At 35.0% G+C, this 24,588-nt stretch overlaps 2 protein-coding genes across 2 annotated transcripts in view; one reads left to right on the top strand and one right to left on the bottom strand.

The window, feature by feature from the left end:
• Positions 1-10,929, top strand: part of LOC134528841 (integrin alpha-9-like) — a 138,577-nt gene extending 127,648 nt beyond the window's left edge. The window contains exons 23-24 of the mRNA XM_063362508.1: positions 10,363-10,422; positions 10,706-10,929. Of these exons, the coding sequence (XP_063218578.1) occupies positions 10,363-10,422; positions 10,706-10,798 (153 nt within the window). The 3' untranslated portion in view covers positions 10,799-10,929. The remainder of the gene's footprint in view (positions 1-10,362; positions 10,423-10,705) is intronic.
• A 6,378-nt stretch (positions 10,930-17,307) lies between these two features.
• LOC134529113 (protein MON2 homolog) overlaps positions 17,308-24,588 on the bottom strand; it is a 102,764-nt gene continuing 95,483 nt past the window's right edge. Inside the window, exons 26-29 of the mRNA XM_063362867.1 lie at positions 23,578-23,765; positions 20,187-20,409; positions 18,573-18,655; positions 17,308-17,874 (exon numbers count right to left, since the gene is read on the bottom strand). Coding sequence (XP_063218937.1) covers positions 17,717-17,874; positions 18,573-18,655; positions 20,187-20,409; positions 23,578-23,765 — 652 coding nt within the window. The 3' untranslated portion in view covers positions 17,308-17,716. The remainder of the gene's footprint in view (positions 17,875-18,572; positions 18,656-20,186; positions 20,410-23,577; positions 23,766-24,588) is intronic.

Raw genomic sequence — 24,588 nt, 5'->3', positions numbered from 1 at the left:
TCAACAGGAATACCATTAGTTCTGGCCTGCTGATACCACGAGAACAACACATCTTCAACTTCTTTGAAAGTCGACTCTCTACCATTTTTTCGTTTTTTGCTTGTTGGCCCGTACTTGCTTGCTTGCAAACGAATGTCCTCTTTTTTTGCAAAAATCGAACATAAAGTGGAGGCTGGTAGGCCCAGGCGCTTAGCTGCATCCACACATTTTTCACTAGGGTTATTTTCAATTTCTTCAATAATCCTAATACGTTCATCAAGTGTCCTCACCTGTTTACCATTCCGAGACATTTTAAACGCTTTAAAATGTTAACCTAATGTGCCGTTTATTGGTATGATTGGCACAGATTTTAATTTTTAGGCTCAAATTTTCATTTTTAAATTTTTTGCATTTTTATTCTTATTTAATTTTTGTCAGACTTCTGTACACTCATATCAAACCTTTTTTATCCTAGTCCTCTTTCCCTGGTTTTCGGCGCACACTAGTGGCCGTGTCCTTAAGTCTCTCCCTCTCTCTTTTCCTTGGCCGCCAGAGAGCACACTTGTCCCCCACCCCTTTAGCCCCATGCTGGTTGCAAGTCACCTAGCGCGAGATTTGCGAGTCGAAGTTAAACTTAGTTCAACTGCGCCTCCATAGAGCGCGCGGCGCTCGACGGCTATAGAGGTTTTTACCAAGCAACAGACCTTCGTTTTACCTTGCCTCGGACGTCTTCGGCTCCTTTCGGCGCTGAGCCATATCTCCCCCCCCCCCCCCCCCCCTTTTTTTTTCGGCCTACCGGGTCCCAGCATCCTTTTTTTTTTTTTTTTTTTTAGACGATCTAGCCGCCATGATGGATTAATGCGCGGGCTGTTGGGCTGACTACATCGGCGTCTCTGTCGATCTGCTTCTTGAATAATAAATCACGTGCAGATCTGCCTTCTTCTGCGCTATAGGATGTGATCGTCTTGGCCGAGGGAATTTTTCCCTAAAACTTTTCTTTGTCTTCTGTTAGTTAGTCAGCCAACCCGAATAGCTACGTTTTAGTTGTGCTTCTGCGACATCTCCGCGATGCGCGTCCTAACTGGCGATCGCGCAACATGAATGGAATCATCTGTCATCACCCTGCTTCGGCAGGGTGCAAGAGATACCTACCGATTGAAGAAACACCCCCGTCATCCGAGAGTCACCCCTCCACAAATGGTCGTGATTGAAAAATCAATTGATTGAACCCCAACAAAATTTATTCTGCTCTTCCCGCCGAATTTTACCTGGTCGTGAGTTCTGAACGACAAAATTTCATTTATCTTGGTGTGCCAGTGTACAGGGGAGAAGTTTTTGTGAACTATGTAAAGTTATATCTTCAGTAATTATGACTCAAGAAGAATTAACCCTTATTGGACATGGTGATATTGTAATTTTTTTTTGCATAAGATTCAAAACCAAGGCAATATATTCTAACTATTTTTGTAAACATTTCACTATGGCTAGAACCTTGTTAAATTTTCGCTAGATTCGCGGTCCGGACTCGCTAACACTATAAATTGTGTTCATGTTTTCTTCATTAATGATTGCTAAGATGTTAAAATGCTAATTTGTTGATCGATGGTTAATCTGCCTTGATATTTTCTGGTAAAATCTAATTAAAGAAAGATTATGCACCACATAAAAGAATATTAATATAAATAAACCAGGAAGCCTATAGATCACATGACTTATTTTGTTGTTTTTATTTAATTGAGTACCTATATGTATATTTCTACCGATCCACTGACTCCCAAATGGATTGTTTGTAGGGAGTTTCTAAATTGTTTTGTTCCCCGCCTCGTGCCACCTCTGGTGATGTTCGAATTTTATGTGAATTTTGTAGCTTGTTGCTCAGCTGTTTCCTAGGACTTTTAAGAGGTGTTATAACACAAAAAATCAAGGGCACGAGGGGCGTTACAAATTGGTAGCAGAGCATGGTTTGGTCTATAGGCATACCTAAATCGAGTAGGCATACCTAAAATAAAAAAAATAATAAATATAGAAAAAAAATTTAATTAAATTTTGTGATAGCAAATTTGTAATAATAACATTGTGAACTGATCGCTGGTACACCCTGTAGTTATATTGCTTTTTCTATTTTAAAATTATATTTGAGTTTTAACGTCCCGCTGTGACTGTGTTTGCGCGCGGTGTTAGACACCGCGCGGCCCCGTCGGCGCTACGTCCCGTGCAGGCAGCGCGCCTTATCTCCCGCGCGTGTCATTCTCCCTGTCTACCACTTCACCCCTCCCCTTCAGCCTCACCGGCTGTTGGACGCAAGGTTATTCCGTTGCCCACCACGTCCGGCAGCGTAGACAATGCGTTGCAATCTAGTTTGATCCTCACGGCCGACAGTGCCCTGAGTTTGTCTAAATTCCTCCTTTTATCATCCGTGTTTTTTTTATAACACATCCGCCTGCAAACCAGGCCATCTTTGTGAAAAACATATACATAGAAGTCCTTTCGGACATTGTGGTATTTTTTGTCTCTCTGCGCTTACGCGCGGTATCATGTTACTCTCATGTTCAGGACTGCCAACCTGACGGCTACCTTTTCCTCCCTGTTGTCCACATACCTTGTGTCGTTAATAAGGCAAACCAGTTTTCGTACCTACCACGGACTTCAGTTAGCACATTACATATTGCATTTTTGCTTCCTATTTTAAATTTAAGCAGCCTATAATTTCCTTTTTTGAAATATAAAATATGTTATATAAATATTAAAATTAAATTTAAGTATAACTTCATTTTGTTTTGAGCACATAATATTTAAATGTTGTGTTATAGCTATATATCTATACATAATTATATTTAACATTTTAAGAATAATCTCAAGTTAAGATTCATAACATCTAAATGGGGTCTAGAAATTACTTTTATAAACATTCTTAATTCAATAATCATAATATAACTTTACACCAATTATTTAATATTACAACTAATGTAAGCATAATAATGCTATTTACTATAGTCCCAAGTACTTAATATTTACTAGATGCAATCCATAAATTCTACAAGAAGTTTATTTTGCAAATTTATCTAAGGTTAGAGATAATAATTATAATGACTACAATAAGAAATAGGATTTCATCGTAAGCTATACATACATATTTACAGTCAATTTAATTCTAAAATTAATGTATGCCTTGATGCATTTGATTATTGTTTATTACTTTTCCAATATTTGTATCCATCAAGTAACTAGCACTTTTGTTCTGATGATATTTTTGATCACCTAGTGAGAGGTGTATTCATTTTAGCCTTCGCCGAAAGGTTCCCAAATTAAGTTGTTGTGGTGTAGGTAAATTAACCACATTTTTTTATAAGCTAGTACGGAGATGATGATTGACTAGGACGTCAAGTGCATTTATTTACGTTGACTATATTAACCAGTAACTGAACTGTATATTCATAGTTTCTCAGACTGTATTGAGTGTTAACTAATTTTGTATTATTGTTTCAATAAGATTTCTAATTTGTTTTATTTTCATTAAGAATTAAATTTTTTTTTCACTGTACAGCTACGTAAACAATTTGAGCACAGTAGCTGATACCTTTGTGCATCTAGATATTTAAAGTTTTTTTTTTTGATTCTATTAATTGTCTTACACACTCTCCCTAAAATTAGTAGCTATTTTACATCATTATGATAATATTATTATACTTTGTTTTTGCAATTGTGACTTCCAAGGTGGCATTAAGGTTTAAATTTTGTGTTTTTCTAAAGTCGAACTAGGTCACGCTCGCCACAGTGCAGCACTAAATTCAGGCGTTAAATCGTGAGAGGTCCTCTGAGCCAATGAGCCAAGACCTGGTCCTCTGAGTGAAACATCTCATGACCGTTTTCGAGTGTTCTTTGGGTTCCATTCCCACCACTCATCTTTGGACGGCCTATGTTCAAACCCCCTCTTAGGCAGTGTGAACTTTTGTGCCCGCCATGGAAGATCCGACGGCGAAATTAATTAATTTAAATTTAGTTATGTTTATTAGGATTATAATATTAAATGTTATGATAATATATATATTAATTAAATTTGAGTGCGAGAACTGCTATTAATTAATATTTAATTATAATTACAATTAATAATTAGATAACTTAACTTTTAAAATATAGTTGACCAAATAAAATATTTTTCATAATATAAATATTATGGTTTTTACACAATCTGTGTTTGTTTTAATCTTTTTCTAAATTCATTTAAATTCGTTGATCTTTCAGGTTTCGAACCCGAACTAACTCAGGGGTGAAATTCCCTCGTAGGTCTCTCTGCTTCAGCCTGATGGTCTGATCAACCGTCAGAGCTTGAACATATTGAGCCTATGTAAGTTAACAAATGTAGTTTTCGGGGCTGAGGTGTACTTAGCTTTTTGAGCAAGTATAAAATTATATAATTTAGTTTGATCCATCGTCAGAGTGTGCAGGGCTTGGACCCATGCCTTCGACTTCTTATGGACAAACAAATAAGTACAGGGGTTTTCATTCCCATTTAATTTGTAAGTTACGGGTCACCATACCCATATACAGGGGTTCCAATCCCCATATATCGCTGAGTGCTCAAGGACGCATATCCCTTGTTTTGGCCTCAGTGCTTTTCGGCTTCCCTCACAGTGCCCACTTTGTGAAACTACACGATGTCCAACATCTGAGATCAACGTGATTCAATATTTACTTTATTAACTAATTATGTGTGATCATTATATATAATTTTAGATTGATCAATGCTAAATATTAAGATTTTATTTTGAGTCTCTTGACCTAAAAGTATTTCATTCTTATTTAATTAATATTGCACCCATAATAATTATCTATAATTATAAATTTTCTTTAAGAATAAGAATTATACTAATAAAATATTTTTAAGTGACCCAACTTAGTAATTGAGATTATCTGTAAGGTATGACCACCTACATTAACCAATAAGTTTATTCATTTGCCTCTATCTCAACCCTACTCCCTCTCTTAACTCAACGCGACTGGAGGTGCCGACGCGCCACAGCCGTACGTCAAATGTTAGTAGTAGTATACAGGCGAACCTGGTAACTCGCAGAACTGAAATGTTATTTTGTTGCATTTGTTTTCCCCTGTGCTCCGCATTCAAGTGGGGGAGTATGTGCCGTTTATTGGTATGATTGGCACAGATTTTAATTTTTAGGCTCAAATTTTCATTTTTAAATTTTTTGCATTTTTATTCTTATTTAATTTTTGTCAGACTTCTGTACACTCATATCAAACCTTTTTTATCCTAGTTCTCTTTCCCTGGTTTTCGGCGCACACTAGTGGCCGTGTCCTTAAGTCTCTCCCTCTCTCTTTTCTTTGGCCGCCAGAGAGCACACTTGTCCCCCACCCCTTTAGCCCCATGCTGGTTGCAAGTCACCTAGCGCGAGATTTGCGAGTCGAAGTTAAACTTAGTTCAACTGCGCCTCCATAGAGCGCGCGGCGCTCGACGGCTATAGAGGTTTTTACCAAGCAACAGACCTTCGTTTTACCTTGCCTCGGACGTCTTCGGCTCCTTTCGGCGCTGAGCCATATCTCCCCCCCCCCCCCCCCACCCCCCCCCCCTTTTTCGGCCTACCGGGTCCCAGCATCCTTTTTTTTTTTTTTTTTTAGACGATCTAGCCGCCATGATGGATTAATGCGCGGGCTGTTGGGCTGACTACATCGGCGTCTCTGTCGATCTGCTTCTTGAATAATAAATCACGTGCAGATCTGCCTTCTTCTGCGCTATAGGATGTGATCGTCTTGGCCGAGGGAATTTTTCCCTAAAACTTTTCTTTGTCTTCTGTTAGTTAGTCAGCCAACCCGAATAGCTACGTTTTAGTTGTGCTTCCGCGACATCTCCGCGATGCGCGTCCTAACTGGCGATCGCGCAACATGAATGGAATCATCTGTCATCACCCTGCTTCGGCAGGGTGCAAGAGATACCTACCGATTGAAGAAACACCCCCGTCATCCGAGAGTCACCCCTCCACAAATGGTCTTGATTGAAAGTCAATTGAGTGAACCCCAACAAAATTTATTCTGCTCTTCCCGCCGAATTTTACCTGGTCGTGAGTTCTGAACGACAAAATTTCATTTATCTTGGTGTGCCAGTGTACAGGGGAGAAGTTTTTGTGAACTATGTAAAGTTATATCTTCAGTAATTATGACTCAAGAAGAATTAACCCTTATTGGACATGGTGATATTGTAATTTTTTTTTGCATAAGATTCAAAACCAAGGCAATATATTCTAACTATTTTTGTAAACATTTCACTATGGCTAGAACCTTGTTAAATTTTCGCTAGATTCGCGGTCCGGACTCGCTAACACTATAAACTGTGTTCATGTTTTCTTCATTAATGATTGCTAAGATGTTAAAATACTAATTTGTTGATCGATGGTTAATCTGCCTTGATATTTTCTGGTAAAATCTAATTAAAGAAAGATTATGCACCACATAAAAGAATATTAATATAAATAAACCAGGAAGCCTATAGATCACATGACTTATTTTGTTGTTTTTATTTAATTGAGTACCTATATGTATATTTCTACCGATCCACTGACTCCCAAATGGATTGTTTGTAGGGAGTTTCTAAATTGTTTTGTTCCCCGCCTCGTGCCACCTCTGGTGATGTTCGAATTTTATGTGAATTTTGTAGCTTGTTGCTCAGCTGTTTCCTAGGACTTTTAAGAGGTGTTATAACACAAAAAATCAAGGGCACGAGGGGCGTTACACTAACTTTTGCACTTTTTATTCACTCAACATTCACGCACATGTAAAGGAAACACCGATCAGAAATCAGGAAGTAACATGTGCCATAGATAAGGATAGCATGCCCGAACAATGAAATACCGGCCTACAGAAATGCGTTCACGATGCTGCACAGGAATCAATAAATTTTCAATGCAGCGGACGCCATATTGGTTTCTTTGTACCTTATAAACGAGACGTCTCAATGCTCAGTCATAATAAGGGACATGTTTATTCTTGAAGTGATTTTATATACGTACGGTATAAAATGTTTTGTTTTTTACGTTACCATTTTAGCCGACATAAAAAAACTTCGTTTATAAATACAAGTCGATAGTGTGGCAACGTTTCGTGACGAGTCGATTTTACTGAAATATGGCATCAATGTTAGCCATCTACCGTTTGTTGACTGTTTACTCGTTGCTAATTATAAAATGGCTGCAGATTTAAGGTGATTTTTACTACTTCTGTATACTATCGTTAATGTTTTTATGACGGTTTCTTTCTAAGAAATGATTATTTCCGCAAAATCTTTATGGTTAAACGATCATCTATTATAATTTATAGTGGCGGGACCACATACAGTAGAACCCCTGTCATACACTTTTCAACGGAGGGCACAAAAATGGTGTATGATGCGGGAAAGTGTATGAAAAGGGAATGGCAATAATTTTTTTTTTTTTTTTTCAATCTAGCATACAAGCACAATGTCAGATTAAACTTAAATACATAATGTGTAAATAATTGCATTATATGAAAGATATGAATTCATAATTATATATACATATAATAAAACCACCAGAAATGTAAAATACAGTCCATAATCAAGTAAAGCTGACATGAGAAACAGTGGCCTTACAAAATGTTATGAAGTCCTTTCTTGGAGGGCAGGAAAAGTCACCAAGCCTAAATTAGAAATTAAAAAAATTAGGCTATTGTAAAAAGAAAATCAGATATTTATGCTTGTTTATTTCTTTTTACAAACAACTTTATGCAACAGAACAATTTTCAATAATATGTTTAACTTGAGAAACGTAAAATACAAAACACTCAGATCGTAAGAAAACAATAACAAACAGGTATATTCAGTTCAAAGATTAATGAATGCACAAAATATGAGATCCGTGCCTTGGTAAAGCGCGTGCACCATTTTCATAATCATTGCTAGTTGGCGCCACTAGTCTCGCTTGGTGCTGACCATAGATGCTACTAGCGAAGTGCACAGTCTTCTTATGATACTATCAATATCTATGGTGGGATAAAGTTATTTTCTTACGTTTGCAAATGTAAACAATGAACGTTTTTCGAACTAAAGGCATTAAAACGTAGTTTATCAGAAGGAATATAAAAAAAAAAATTTGTGAATTTTGGGCTTTTACGCTTCGTAAAAACGTATGAAACGGGAAATTAATGATTTTATAAGTGTATGTTCCGGGAAAGTAAACCATTGTAAACATAGTACTTTCGGCGGGACAAAAATTAATCGGCGTATGACACGGGAAAATGTATGAAACGGGAACGTATCATCGAGGTTCTACTGTATTTTGTACGATCAATGCGGACAAAACGATAATTCGAACATCGGTACAAGCGGACTTTTTTAACCTTAGTTGTATGGCCTGGTTATTTTGTTTCTTCCTTCGGTCTGTTTTCGCTACTCCCCTGTTTCTATCCCATTAAGGTTCCAGCCTTGGTTGTTTGGCATCACCGCCTGAGACCAGCAAAAAAAAAAAAAAAAAAAAAAGTATGGCAATTTTGCCGGGACCTTAGAAAGTAAGAAAGTATATGATAAACACGGACATTCGATACATGCGAGTTCGATAGATAGAGGTTTGACTGTACTGGGCTACAATAATCTATATCCTCCCCATTATAGCCCGACATGCCTCATACACAGAAACGGCAGGAATTATTGTGTTTCCAAGTAGTCTAGATTTAATTCCCATTTGCACATATGTTGCTGTAAGAAATGTCTTTCATACAAACTGGACATGTGAGTTTCATTTATTTAATATTAATGTATATGTATTTATGACTTGCTTCGGCTACTTATGAACAATGTATTAAAAACAATTAAATAAAAATGGAAAACATTAACGGTTCAGTATCCATTTCTCAAGCAAATTCATTCTTAAAATTGTGTGTGTAAACGTTGGGAGTTCTAAAAGTATTCTATTTCCTGAGATTTTAGTGGAACAATAAAATTTTCTTTCAAATTTAAATTATAAAGAAAACTCACTTATAAAAAAATATATGATTGTAGCGGATCCCCTCCTCCAAAAAATTCTGGCTACAGCACTGCATCCATAATATTTAAATGCAAATGAATTGAAACAAACTTACATAAATACTGCAAATGGATAGGATCTGTCATAACAAAGGTTGAAAGTTCCCACATTTTTGACATGTGTTCAACCCCTAGAGCTCCTTAAAGCAGAGTGATTTTCTTGAGTCAGCCATAGCGGTAAGAACTCTTTGTGCCAGTAGTGCGAAAAAACTGTATTTTCCTGTGGTCTTGCCTGAATTTGTTAATTAAAATTGAATACAAGTTTACTGTGACCCACATCAATTAAAAATCTGCAGAAAATTAAAACAATGGGATTTTCTTGTAAGCCCTGTACCCGGGCTTAAAGTGTGTTCCACACTTTACACACTACCCACGCACTCACTGGAATTCAGGACTGGATTTTTCATAAAGGAATTTAAACAGATACAGGGGTGCAGAGGGTCGAAGCTACATGTACATTCTTTAGAAACTGAAACCAATAGAATTTCAGTTAACAATTCACTATATGAATGTGATGAATTGGCATTGTATGTACCCTGCCCTTACGAGGCCCACCTAGTTAGGGATGTATTTGTGTTAGTGAGTACGAGACGGATGATAAGTGTAGCGTGGAATCTCCTGTAAGTGCAAGGCTGTGAACTGGCACGCAGTCTTGTCGTCGTGCATAGGGAAACTATGAAATTTGAATGGCAACCATAACATTTTATGGCGGAAAGATTAAGATAAAGATGTAATGAAAGTCCCTTGAGTGCTTTCAAGAATCTGTAACGGGTGGTTCATGCCTAAAGATTATTTTGGAAACATGCATTTCAGCCATTTTCACTCTTATATAGATACAGTTTAAGAAGGAAATATGGAAACAGAACTACTAATATTATCGTGAGCATATTCTTAAATGTATTTTGTAAACATACCCCACTTTGATATCTTGAGCAATTTTTAAATATCGCGATTTTTTCTAATGCTCCGCATTCTGTGTGTGCTCGGGTAGGCGGGGCTCTTAAACCACATGGTCTCTGTCACGTCCCAGAGAGGAACAGTTGTGGTTTGCAGCACTCTCAAATTGTAATGCAGTGTGTGACAAAAGATGATGGGGCCTCCAAGATTAAAATGAGCTCTGAACAACTTAAGAACAGACTCAGTGCACATAAATCAATTTGAGTCATGTTAGAGTTTCGCAATAATTATCATGTCCTGCTTCAACACAAGACTTATTTATTTGGTATTTACTAGGAAAAGTGTATTCAAGCCATGTCAGCTTAGTTTTGATTTGGTGTCTGCAATCTTTTTCTGTACTTAGTGGCTATTTATTCTAATTTTAACTGATTTCTCTTGTTCAGTTGGAATTCTTTTGCCGAAGTAGAGAAGAGGAATTTGATGATTTTAAAAACAACTTTGAGGTGAGTGTAAAGTTTTCATTTTGCCTAATAAATTCTACAAAAGTATAATATGTATCAATAGATTAAAAATAATTTTTTAAATAATCTCATATTGAGTTATATATTTTAAAGCCACCAAACTACCATCAGTATGTATAAAAGAAAAACTGGCCATATTTTTTGAATAGTAAATAAATTTTCAAAACTGGTTTCCAGTACCTACCTCCTAAAAAATGACTTGATAAGAGATTATGTGCAATATGTATCTAATTATGTTCTTTTTTTGTTCTCTCATACACTTCAGTCTGATGGCAATGCTGAAGATGATACTTCGTACGAAGACAAAGGATTGTATGCCTCATCACATCTTTCCAGTTTATTTTTCAAGAAGGCATGAACTCTAACAATTGTTGTTTTTATAACTTTTAAAAGATTTTATGTTGCATAGAAGGTTGTTGTTTGTGTTTTAAATGGAGACAAGAGGAACATTTTTAATACAAAATTTTGATACAAAAAATTAAATCCCTGGCTTTTCTATTTCCCAGTTCAACATAAGTACCTATATACCATAATTAATCTTTCATCCATGAAAGTCACTAAATGAGGATTTATTACTTTTGACACGCAAAGAAAAAGTTAAACCATTGGAAACACTGATAAATTTCAATGGATAAACAAATTCCAAAGATACCGTGTTTTATCGCACAATAGTCGCACGCGCGTAATCATCGCAACCATATGTTAGGCTGTCAAAATTGGGATAAAAAAACTTCTCGCATAAACGTCGCATGATGTTTTTGGTCCCGCTAGTAGATGCCGAGCGCTTTGTGTAGGTATCTTTTCCGTATAAAACGATGTATTTTAAAGTAGAAATCTAATATTTATTTGGTCATTACCACTTACTTAATAAATTAACGGAAAAATATGAAGTTGTTTGACGTTAAAATTTTCTTATAAAGACGTTTTTAAACGTTAGTTCCTTTATCTGATCGTCTGCGTCGCCGCGGTGTAAGTATAATCTCAAATTTAATTTCGGTCGTTACCACTTATTTATTTAATTAACAGAAATACGAAGTTGTTTGACGTAAAATTTTCTTATAAAGATGTTTTTAAACATTATTTCCTTTATCTGATTGTCTGCGTTGCCGCGGCGTACCGCTTATAAAAATGTAGCCAGCGCATCATTCATGTTTGGTTATGTTGCTTCCCGTATAGAGCGTGCGCACGTAGTCGAATATTGATATCTCGCCGAGTGCATACAACGCGCGCTCTCTGTCAGGTGCCGAGTTAACTACATTTGATAGCCCGCATTCTTTCGTGGTAAGTGTGTACTATGGCACGTTATTTCACGTCAGATTCAAGTGGCTTGCGTCCGCGTTTTGGTTTTTCTATTTAAAGTTGAAGAAAGGTTTTTGTTTAAGGAATTATTAATATAGATTGTTTGGCGTGCTCTTGTACACTCCACCTTTTTTTAAATAAACGTACTTTCCATGAACGGGTTTTGTTTTTATGAATAACTTTTCCTAACAAAAAAAAAAATTTTCCGCACATTTGTCGCACCCCTACTTTTCAAACTTGATTTTAGAATAAAATGTGCGACGATTATACGAGAAAACACGGTACTGCCATTCCTTGAATGCAATATTTATTAATATTTTGTTTCTCTACATGAAATTACATTAATAGAACAGAAAAAAATTATTAATTAATATATTACTTTAAACCAAAATATTAAAGTATTGCATATTTAAATTTAATACATATCAAGACAAAATGTTAAGAAACAAGTTTATAGTCTTTTAAACTCAAAAGACTCAAAGTACATAATGGGTGTCTACTCAGGAATCACATGGAGAAAGCATTTCTTCAGAATTTTCTTCTTATTTAGTTTTTTCTTTCATGGGTTATATTTTACAGATAAGGGATATATTTTGTATGTTGTCATTTCAATTCTTTCCAATTTTATGGAGTTTTGTCAGGATTTTTATGCTTCAGTGATTTTTTTTTTTTTTCATTTCATGATCATTCCTGGGAATGTTCCTGTAAAATTGTTGCCGTCATTAAATTCTGAACTCATAAATTAGGGATTTGACTTAAATTAACAAATGTATTTTCATTTTGTGTATGTGGTTTTACACGGGGTGGCCACATCCCAATGATAACATGATGTGTGAAGCAGTTTTTTCCCCCTTCAGTTAATTGTTGCACCATATTGGTTAGACGCCTAAAACATTGCAGTGCAGAAAAAGTTTTAAATGATTTTTTCTATGAAAGTGACTTTTCTAATTCATACTTATTTACCATCATCAAACATAGTCAAGAACCATTTCTGAAATGTTTTGGGCAAAACATGGCAATTTTGAGGTTAAAAAGTGACTTAAACTACGTCACAGCATGCCGTCTCCTGACATTTCCTAGCTCCATGGTTTTACATGACACGGTCAAGCACAGAGGCTTGAGACGACAAGATCTTGAAGATAACAATGGCTCTGGACCACCTGGACACAGACTTCGTTCTCACAAACTAGTCATGCTGAGTGCTGGGATCGAACCTATGATCCTTACCATATCCTATGTATTGTGAACACAGCTACAAAGGAATCCTCTTTTGAATAATATAAAAATAATATAAATAATATAAAACGCAGCAGACTACCAAGAAAACATGTGTCAGGTGACATAACTTATCCCTGCATTATGGATTAGTATGTGTGTTTATCACCGTATCAATCCATCCAGTTACGAAAAAAATACGAAAGCTTCAAGTGTTATATTATTTGTATTTATTATTTATGTTTATTATTTTATAGTATTAATGTAGCTCACCTAACCAACCATTCAAACAATTCCATAGCACTTTTAATGTACCTGCAATGGTAAACTACTTTATGTATCAAAACACCCTCTTAAAAGATTGATTTGAAAAATACCAGGAAGTAAAAAAAAAAGCATTTTAGAATTTTTTAAATTTTTTTTAAAAAGAGGCCCTTTTTTTTAGATTCACCAAAAATTCTCATGTTTCAATTCATAGCTTATAGAATACAAATTTTAAGGGAGTAAAAGGCAAAAATGAACATTTCATACCGAATACTAGAAGTAACAAAAATCTTTTCACTCCTTTTATGTTTTAGTAGCAAATTTTATGCACTGCTTTTGGTCAATTTTATTTACAGTTTTCTGGGATGTCTAGGAAATTGCAAACGGTGCACAGTTATGGGTTTATGCAGTGCAAGGTGGTTTCATTAGCAGCAGCAGTATTCCAACTAAGTCACTATAAATTTGTTTATTGTTACTGATTTCTCTTATCTATGTTGTGCAGTACACTGATAAATTAAGCAAACAAGTAATGTTTGATATAATTTATATTGCGTTTCAGTAATGGGCATAAATCCAGGAAGGGAAGAGCAGGAGGCCAGAACAACCCCCCCCCCCCCACAAATTAAAAAAAAAAATCATAGTGTTTTGAGGGTCATCTTTACATTAATAAATTTGTTTTCAAAATTTTAACAACTTCCACATGCATGTGATTGTACATATCCACATAAGGACACATCTACATTCAAGTGTATTTTTTATTCTGGAAATCTAAAAACTCTACAATTAAAAGACTTATAGAAAAATGCCACAAACTATGCTGCAACAACTTTATATACACAACTCAAAATAATGAGCTCAGACAAATATTATTTGAGGATTAATACCAGATCCTTTACTGACAAGACACAGAAGGCCCAAACACTACAGTAGCAGTGCTCTAGTAAGGTGTAATGGTCTCCCCAAATGGCCAATAATGCTGCACACCTGCACGGCAGAAATGATCAGTGAGCTGTTGGGGGATAAGTTGTCACACTGCCATCAGGGCTTTGTGGGAGGTGCTTTTCTGGTTGCAATGCATCCCAGATGTGCTTAACTATATTTAAGCATGGAGAATGAGCTTATCGCCCACGACACCAGCCCTGTGTTCTGTTTCGGTCATCACCTAATTATTTTGACCAGTATATTTTACAAGGCATCTTTCTCAGTACAATGCACTAAATAGATATTCGAATGAAACAATTGTACGGTGTAATGTCCCTTGAAATGTTCATATGTTATTCTCTTTATCATTAAAATAATTTTTGCAAAAACATTTCCTGAAGCTGAAATTTTGTTCTAGGGATATCTATTGATTTTCCAGTACGGCACTTATGGTTGAACATAGTACAAAAATGATAAAAACATCATCACATATCAACAAATCTTCATTTTAATACTTTTCAACTATGGAATTATACTTTAACACACTTTACATGATCCAAATACAATCTCTACTTAATTTACATTTGGTATAAACATGAGCACACTGCTTTTATTTACAAGAACTTAATTTTTTCTCAAATGCATTATACAATATATATTATAAATATATATTATATAGGTTTGACATTTCCTCACAGATAAAAATTAATTTCATACAACATACACATCTACACAAAAAATATTTACACATATAAATGTCATGTTCCAAAAAGCTATCAAAGTGATGGCAAATTACACATTTTATTTACAGTAAAATAAATATTACCAACAGTGTAAGTAAAATAAAACTCTAATAATTTCTTAATTACAAATAAAATATGTAGAAAAATAACAAATTCACTACTTCACCCTGTATCTGGCCTTCAGCTATCCAGAACTAGCCTGGGAAGACTAGGAGAAAAACCTCCCAGGATAATTATTGTACTTTCATATACCTCACCAGCTATTATTTCATAAAATATTTTGAATAATTTGCAGTTGCCGTTAAAAATGGTTTTATATGAAGTGGAATAAATATTTGTATTGCCTCTTGTGATGTATTTAACAAAGTGCACATCATTATTTGACAATGGTTTCTATGTTTATGTTCCAGCACTGCAAAGTCAGCTGTTTACGATACAGAGAATTAAAAAAAATCTCGCACAAGTCAAACAAAGCCATTAAAATCAAGCTGAGTAAAAAAGTCTATCTAAATAATAACATTTGAGGGTTTCTATTAGAGACAATGTCTACATTTTTGGTATGTTAAAATGATAAAGGTCGATATGAGAGAACTCATACCAACATTCACTGCCATGAAATAAGTCTGGTCCACTGTGTCAGCCTTCTTAAAGGAACTAAAAATGTCAACTCCTATAACTTCTAAAATCATCAATGCTAAACTTGTTACACAACACTTTTACATTGACTAGCACCTGCACCTCAATTCTAAATTATTCTATTATTCAATGATCTGATATTTATAGTTAATGCACTGGTGGAATGCCAAGAAATTTACAAAAAAATACACACTACTAAAATTAGTGTTAACTTCTTATTTTGAAGATAAAATAATTTGTTGTAACCATAGTTTATAAGTGACTGGAAACATATGTTGGTTAAATGTAGTAGTGATACTTTTAAGTTATAAGCAATAGTGATCTTTGTAAATGAATTAATTCAGAAATATCAGGGTCATTATGAGACGAGGGTGATGACGGTTGAATGGGTGGGGGAAATGGGAGTCTCCCGAAGAAACACAAAACCACCAGCTTACTGAAACTATCACCATCTTCAAAACTTGCAAGAAATATGGGTTTGATCCCAACTGTAATTGAACCCAAATTGCTTTGGTGGGAGGCAAGTGATTTGACCACTCAACCACCATGAAAGTATGTTGTAATAAGGATACGTAATTCTTAAGAAGGATGGATACAGGCCACTGCATAACATTTGTCCGCAGCAGAAAACCAACACTGACAAATTAATATAAATAAGGTTCCTGGGCATAACATTTTCTTTCTTGTAATTTTTTTCGTAAGAAAAAATAAATATGTAGTTTGTATATTATATATTTTATTTTAATCTATCCTCCTTATAAACCATAAATAAGCTTTAAAATGGTAAAAATATTCAATATATTTTCAGTGATTTTCATTTAATTAACTAGTTCGTCACTGGTATCAAAATAGTCAAATCAAGTTGGGATTTGTAAAATCCTATTTTAATTCTAAGTGAATATCCTGAAAATTATGCTTGAATAGCAGTTATCTTTAAGAAGCACTTTTTTGAATGTGAATTTCCTTACATGATGATTATTGGAAATCCAATAAAAGTGTCTAAATGGTTCTGTAAATAAATTCTTAATAGCTTGCCTATTAAATTAATACTCATAAAAATAAAATTATTCAAATAGAATAGAGGTCCTGAAACTTACGTTCCTGGTTATAACATTTTCTTGCATAGAACATTTTTTTTTTCTCCATGGAAAGGTTACAACAGGAATGTACTTTATGTAAATATGTACAGGAGGCAAAAAACAAGCCCAAGGTTAGCTATTATCAGAAAATATAAGTAAATACACACAGAATGTGAACAAAGAATATAAGTCAGTACAACTATACAGAAAACTATTGACAAAATAATGCAATAAACAAAATTACTGCCAACAGGCAAAAACTGTGATCAAAACAAGGTAGCCATGTCTTTGTAAGCACACAAATGAGGACCATAATGTGTGCTGATGATGTGAACAAAACGCAGTTACCTAAATATCACAATAGTTTTGTTATAGCAAGCCTACGTGAGTTGTCTTTGCTGTGTTGTCCTCACAAACAAACCTTTTTGGTACACCTTACATTTGCATATGTGCCAGTCATTGGATGTTGATTTCAGTAAACTCAGTAGAGACCAAAAATGTTTTACGAAAGCATTAAAATATTTTTGATTAATATATTAATATTTGAGAAACAGACACATTGCAACACTCTGTATTAAAGTACCAATGACTTCCCACTGTCTCTGTTAATGCTACTCCAATAATTTTGCCAATGTTTCCAAGATCACTCCAGGATACTCCTAGTGCTTATGCACTAATTTTTCTTTTATAAATACCGATCGTACACATACTTTTGTTTTTGATTAATTTTCATGGGTTTTTCTGTTCTTCCAGGCCTTGATATAGCAGTAATTGCTGTATTTTGTTTGTAACTAATTACAATGCTTGGAATATAAATATAAATAGCTACCTAACCTCTTCCAACATGTAATTTATGCCTGACCTATTAAAAGTGTTTTAGGTTACGCATCACACTAAACTTAACTTTTGTGAAACTTATTTGATCTGCATGTTTTTAACTTAAATCCTAAACAAAAGTCAAAAACTGTTTGCTAGGTAGTGCAGTGAATTGAGCCAAGAAAGGCAAAGTTGCCAAAAAGTTCCAGATACCTGGTGAAGATGTGTAGTACAAACACATATGACACAGTTCGCAAGTCAAGATATGTCATCATTTCATGACAAAGAAAACACAAAATGAGATCACGTGCTATTTGACTGTTTCGCGGGTGGCTGCAACAGATCGTAGTACTGTAACAGAGCCTCTTGTAAGGAGCGCGACACTTGTGGCGAGGCAATTGTCGTGCAGTCGACCAGGTATGGATACAAGCCTATCAGTTGCTCCCACGTCGCTGTGCTTACTGCAATTACAAACCAGACCATGTTCTGATAAAACAAAAAATGCAAAAAGTAGGGTAAGAGGTTGAAAATAAAAATAAAGAGAATAAAAAAAAAGTAAAAGCACTCAGAAGCTTGAGGTGACAGGACCTCCATGACTAGACTCGAAAACTTAGTAGGTACCGACTCAGAGCTCACAAATGTGAGTCATGTTGAGGTGCTATGAGCCTCACCACATGAGCATGAGACGCATTAGCGCTCACCAACACAGACAACCCTCACATAGTAACATTTTTAATTTTAACTAAAACCAGAGAAAAATTACCACACTGACTGCTTTCTGCACACAAAAACTGAGTAAAACATTACAGATATAAGGTAGTTATAAAATTTAAACTATAAAATATTGCAAACAAAATGTTAATTTAAACTTTAAAAAACAGGCAGTTCCCATACGTATTGCTGCTGTGGCCTCTGTCACCATGTGTTAGCTGTATAAATAGAATTTAATGTATATTCCTAACTAACTGTGTTTATATAAAGGATGAAAAGTACCCTACAATAATATATACTATCTCCATGTGCAAAGCTGGTTACCGGTTCTAGTCTACAAATTAAATTATATTTACTCTTTTATCAATGAAGGAACTGATAAAAAAATATTGCTTTTAATAAATATGATTTCCATTTCAAAACAGACAACCTATCAATAAAAACTCACCTTTTTGTTTTGGTGCTTTCTTGAGTGAGACGACCAATGTAGCAATGGCCTTTAATACAAAAGATATTTCTGATAACCTATTTCTGAAAAAAAAAAAATTATTATTTTAGAACATGCTGTGTGTGCAACAGGTGTTTGCTTGTGGAGGAAATATATGTAGAATGGTGGATGAAGGATTGATTTGATGATACTACTAATCAATACTCATTTTCATGCACTTATCTTTAGCAAACGCATAATTTACTGTTCCAAGGAGAATGAATGAAAGTTAATAGACAATGTCACTAAAAGTTATCGTATTTACCTGAATATAATGCTATTATTTTTACCAAAATGTGGAAACTAAATGTAGGGGTTGCATTATAATTACAAACTTGTGTCTTGCCATTGGGAACAGCGTAGTTGAAAAACCACAGGCTCTGCCTTTTAAATGTGTCACTCATGCCACTTTAGACTGCTGTTGATTACCACTTCCGCCTGTAAACTGCATCACTGAGTGCGTGGCTTCCTGAACCTATGCACAGGTATGACAGATGACAGATGACAGATGACAGATGACAGGTGCCGGATGAAGGAGAGGTGCAAATGGAGTTTGTCTCAGTGTTCTCTCTGCTTGTCTTCACTGTGGCTGCTCTGCCCAGACCACCAGACCACCGGATATCTCCACATTCTTTGCTTTCTGGACAGCCGCCCCTTTTGAACTGGTCATAAAACACTATTTATTTTCTAACTGCGGCTGGTATGTCAAAACAGACCATGTAAATCACTCTACTGACGAACGTGGCACCAGAAAAGGTCTAGTAAATATGGAATAAATTCAATAATTAAAATAATTTTCAAGTGCCGCGTACTTGAATCGAAATTTCCAATCCAACATAAAGTATTTTTCATAAACTCATAATAAAAAAGTTAGGGGTCGCATTATATTCAGTGTCACATTATTTTCTGGTAAATACAGTATATAATGAAGTGTGGTGGCACAACTTATTGATTTGCAAAATATTTACTCACATTCATCATCACATTGTGGTAGTATATCAATGTAAAGAGATTTGTTTAAATATTTATATGCATCTCAAATTTATTACATAAGCATTAAATTACGAGGAAAAAAAATATCACCAGAACTCGGTAATCCTAAAAAGAGTTAATATTAATGCCTGTACTTAATAATATATTTTGAAAATATATACTGCATCTCATCATAGTGCTGACAACTTAAATCTACTTTTAGTAACTTAATTTCTTCACTTCATGATATAACATGGAAAGCTATAAATTGGGACTGGAAATATTTGCAGTTTCATGACCTCAAGAAGAGACTACAGTCTTTACATGATTGAACAATGTCTCCAGTTGATTAGCTTTTAGCTTGTGAAATGTCTCAACTAGGTTTCATGTGATTCAATAATCTTTTAGTTGAGGATCTCTGTTCAGCTCAGTCCACTACAAAGACATTTGCAAAATCTGCCAACTGGGAAATAACACCACACATATTTCCTGACTACAAATATAATGAATGCATTGGTGATTTATGTTCTACCAGATCCACAGCATACTGATACTGGAATTCTACATATTAAGCTTTAAAGGAATGGTAACACAAACTAGTACCTAGGAAGCGGACATTTTCCACTTAGCCGCTGATCTTGAACGTACTGATGAAGAACCTCTTGGAACCTGTGAAGCAATGCTGTGACCGCGAGTCTTCCGGCCAGAATGTCTTCGACATCTGCAAGCTCTCCAGAATCCATCCCATGCAGCAGAGAAAACTGCAGCAATGTCTCAAAGCAGGTCTTGGCAAATTCTTCTCTAAGTTTATGATCACTTTCAAACTCTGAAAAAGTAAAACCACTCTGCATTTTACAGTGCTTGTGATATGAAATGAAATGAATTTTAAACTACATACAAATTCTCACCTAGTTTACCAGAACTGAAACCTAACAAGTAATTATTAGATAAATGTACAGGAGTGCACAACATACAACAATACTGAATCTAAAATATGTCAATATAAACTTTTCAGACCACAACTTAAAATTTACAACAAAGCTAAAAACTAGTGGTGCACCGATGCGGATACCGATGAATCGTAATTGGCGATTATGGGTACTTACCGATTAATCGTAATCGGCGATTATGGGTACTTACCGATTAATCGTAATCGGCGATTATCTTAACGATTACTTTGCCGATTATCAACGTCCCGGCGTAATTAAGTAGGTTTTTTACCGTGTAATATTTTGTTACACATTTTAGGACGAAATACGGTAATATTAGTATATATTACAAAATTCATCTAACTCCGTCATATCAAGATTACAGATATTTCGTTAAGTTTAATAAATCTCATTGCCTCGAACAATAAAAAAATACATTTTTCCTACACGTTTATTTACGTTTCGTCTTTTGTTCTGTCTTTTGTTTAGTGGCCTTGTACATTACCTATAGCCAGAGACGTAAAATAGATTGCACGCAATCAAAATACCACAAGCAGTTGCAGTGGATTCTATGAGAATCGATCTTTTCGAGTCGTAGTAGCGGTTCAAAACCATGGTCCCGATACCTTTCAGAGTTTATCACTGCGTTTTACAAACTCGTTATGGGCGTCTTTGGTAACATTATCCGTTGTTGTGTTATTTGTATGTGACGTGAAAAGTGAAAAAGTATTTATAATTTTATACATTCAGTCAACATTAATAAAATCACATGTGCTAGAATTGGTTTTGAGTCATTTTTATATAATTATAGTGAGATGGCGACTAGGGAGAAAAAAAGTGAAGTGTGGAAACATTTTTCTATAAACTCAAGTGAACAAAATATAGCAACATGTTTAAATTGTTAAACGGTAATGTCTTGATGTAACCTTATGTGATAGTCGATAATAATGCTAGTTTTCCGCAACAAAAACTTACCCACTGTAAATTACAATTATTAGACTGTAGTTCAAGTTGTTTACAATAAAAAATATAAATAGAAGTTAAGTTAATTTACACTTTGCAATGACTTAATAGTGTATTTTATATATCTTTATACAGTTATTATAACTGTATTCTCAATTTTACCTAATCTTGTTATTAAATTCACATGGGAATAAAAAATTTTGTGTGCATTATTACACTTCAAAAAATTTGTTCATTATAATCGGTAACTGAATCGGTATCTGCCAATTATTGCTCTCATAATCGGTAATCGAATCGGTAATTGATAAAGTCATATCGGTGCACCACTACTAAAAACACTGTTCTAATTCTTGCCAATATATTGGGGGGAAATGCAATAAGTTGAATGTTAAGTAGTTTTAACTAACAGCTGGCACACATTGCTTTACTATTATGCATTTAAGTGAAAGATAATTGTTTACAAAAAAAAACCATGTACTTGCATAAACAGTGGCATGACAAATGGTTGCATGCACTTTACCAAAATGAAACATTAACAGCAAAGGTGAGCAAGGACTGTAAACATCAATGAAGAGTATAAAACTACTGTTATGACACTTCTGGAACTTTAAAAAGCCAAAAATACTTTTGAACATCACTATTAATGAGGGGCTCCGCAACATAGTAGTGCAAGTAAATTTTTTTGCAGATTTGAGTGTTCCATACCAAATAAAATTTGAACGTTTTAGAGGTGAAATGCGTAGCTAACTTAAAGTTGCAAAATTGTTGACTTACACCACTGACAGACCCTCTCAAATGATGAGGGCAACGTACAAATTCCTGACAACTTGGTTAAAAATTGCATCACACTGAAAACAAAATGATAAGTAATAATCCATTCTGTCTCGAGATTTGTACTCATTATGTTCTCACACTCAAAATAAAATGAGCATTTAAATTATTTCTGTGTTTTGGGGTACAAATAGTTTAAAATTTATTTTATTTTCATGCAAGCAAAAAAAACTGAATTGGGAAATTTTCCCAAAACGTAAACCTTACATGTACAGTAAACTCTCGATTATCCGGGCCTGGATTATCCGGTTTTCGGGTTATCCGTGCTTGATTTTTTTACGAAGTTGTAAAAAAAAAGACCGGGTGTGGCTACGCCGCGCTTTTTTTTTTTTTTTTTACTGCTGTGTCAGAAAGCCTTTTACCTGACCCTTCTTCAGACCCTCGTTCCCCGCCACCTTCACCCGTCAATTTGTCACACTTTAAACCAAAAAGGAATGCCTGACTGCTGCTTCCGGCTCAACTCCCTCCCCCACCCCCCCTTTTAAATTTTCTTTTCACAGCGCCCCGTCACGCTAAAAAAAAAAAGGTCTCTCTACCTCTTTTACTTTTCCACACTCCTTACGGCTGGAAGAGGCATTTTTCACGCAGTTATTAACATCAGTTCTCCCAGGAACATTTGTTTTTGTAATGATGTCTGGTAAAAGGAAACGTAAAGTGCTGACAATAGCAGAGAAGTTAGAAGTTGTGGACAGGTTAAAAAAAGGAGAAACTGCCGCGAAATTAGCACAGGAATATGAAATTGGAATCCAAACCGTGCGAGACATTAATAAAAGTGAAGAAAAACTTTTGCAGTTTGCTAGTAGATCAGACAGTGTGGCAGGGCCTTCTAAACGTAAAAGCATGAAAACATCTACCCACGCAGATGTTGACAATGCTTTGTATGTTTGGTTTAGGTCGTTAAAAGGGTGGAGGGAGATGCTGAGTTGGGACTTTCGCCGCTCTCCCTCCCGAAGCAATAAAGGGGACAGGAGAAGGGTGGCGGCAACACAGTGCCAGTATTGTTTACGGTCCAATAAGCTGGGACGCGGTATACAAAGCCTTTGCTTGTACTCATATAATTCTACTGAAGAGACCCTCTTTTGCCAGTAAATACACAATTTTTAAGTGGTGAAACGGATTATCCGGGTTTTTTTATGGGCATTCAATTATCCGGGCATCGGAAGGTCCCAATTAACACGGATAATCGAGAGTTTACTGTACTTGAAAATAAAGATCAGTCAAAATATTGTAAAATTGACTTATAAGGTAGTTAATGCAAATGCAACTATTACCTGATGTTATGGAATTACTTGCAGAATGAATTGAACCTTTGTTAAGGATCATGACTACATCAAGTATAAACTCTTTGGGTACAACATGTGAATAAGGAAGAACTTCTTCTTTCAACAATTCAATCACTTGGCAGTCTACAGCTTCGTCAGCCTGGATTTCCTCTGGGCAACGTTCTATTGACGGGACACTGTCAACCACAAAAAACAGCTAGTTACACATTAAAATTTTTGTTAACACATCCTATTTTCCTTTTAGTTTATTTATATAAAAGGTTTTGTTTGGCAGTTCTAAAGTAATTACAAAATATTATTGCACATTGGATAAAACTGTTTAGTTTGTTTGCTTGGAAGGGTTTTATGTTTACACAGTTATGCACAGAGGCAAAGGCACCTCCAAAATTAAAGTGGACTCAAAATCACTTTGATACTGACTCATTGCTCATAAATTCACGTCAAGACAAAGGGTTGGGATCAAATTCATGACCCTTGATACATGAGCATGGTAAGTTAGTGATCATGGCCACCAAGAACCCAAAGATTTAATTAAATTATTATCAAACTACTTTCCTTCATATCACAATTCTTTTAACACATATATTAAATATAATAAACTCTCAATTTTGATATTCTTCTCAAATAATTATATTAGATATTAATAAAATATATTAGCAAAACATTATTAAAAATATTAGATACATTATTCAAATATAATTGTTTGACTAAAGTACATATTTCAATTATTTAATAAGAATTTTTGGGAGCATGGTTAATATATATTTTCAACACATTGTGTGCTTTCTGCAGCAAATACCAGGACTGATTTTGCTATGTGGTACACAATATAATACGTAGAAAGTCTTGATCAAACAGGGCTTTTCAAACTGTTTTAAGTAGTTTTAGAGCAACCATACATATATTTTCAAAGTATGCTGGCGTATACATTATTTGAATTGTTTGTTGCTAAGTCCTACTTACTTCTGATAATTAAATACAATTTTAACTATAAAAGTG

Source organism: Bacillus rossius, chromosome 2 (assembly GCF_032445375.1).
Source record: "Bacillus rossius redtenbacheri isolate Brsri chromosome 2, Brsri_v3, whole genome shotgun sequence".
NCBI lineage: Eukaryota > Metazoa > Arthropoda > Insecta > Phasmatodea > Bacillidae > Bacillus > Bacillus rossius.
Note: the sequence above shows the minus strand (reverse complement) of the source record. Positions and strands in the feature narration are given on the sequence as shown.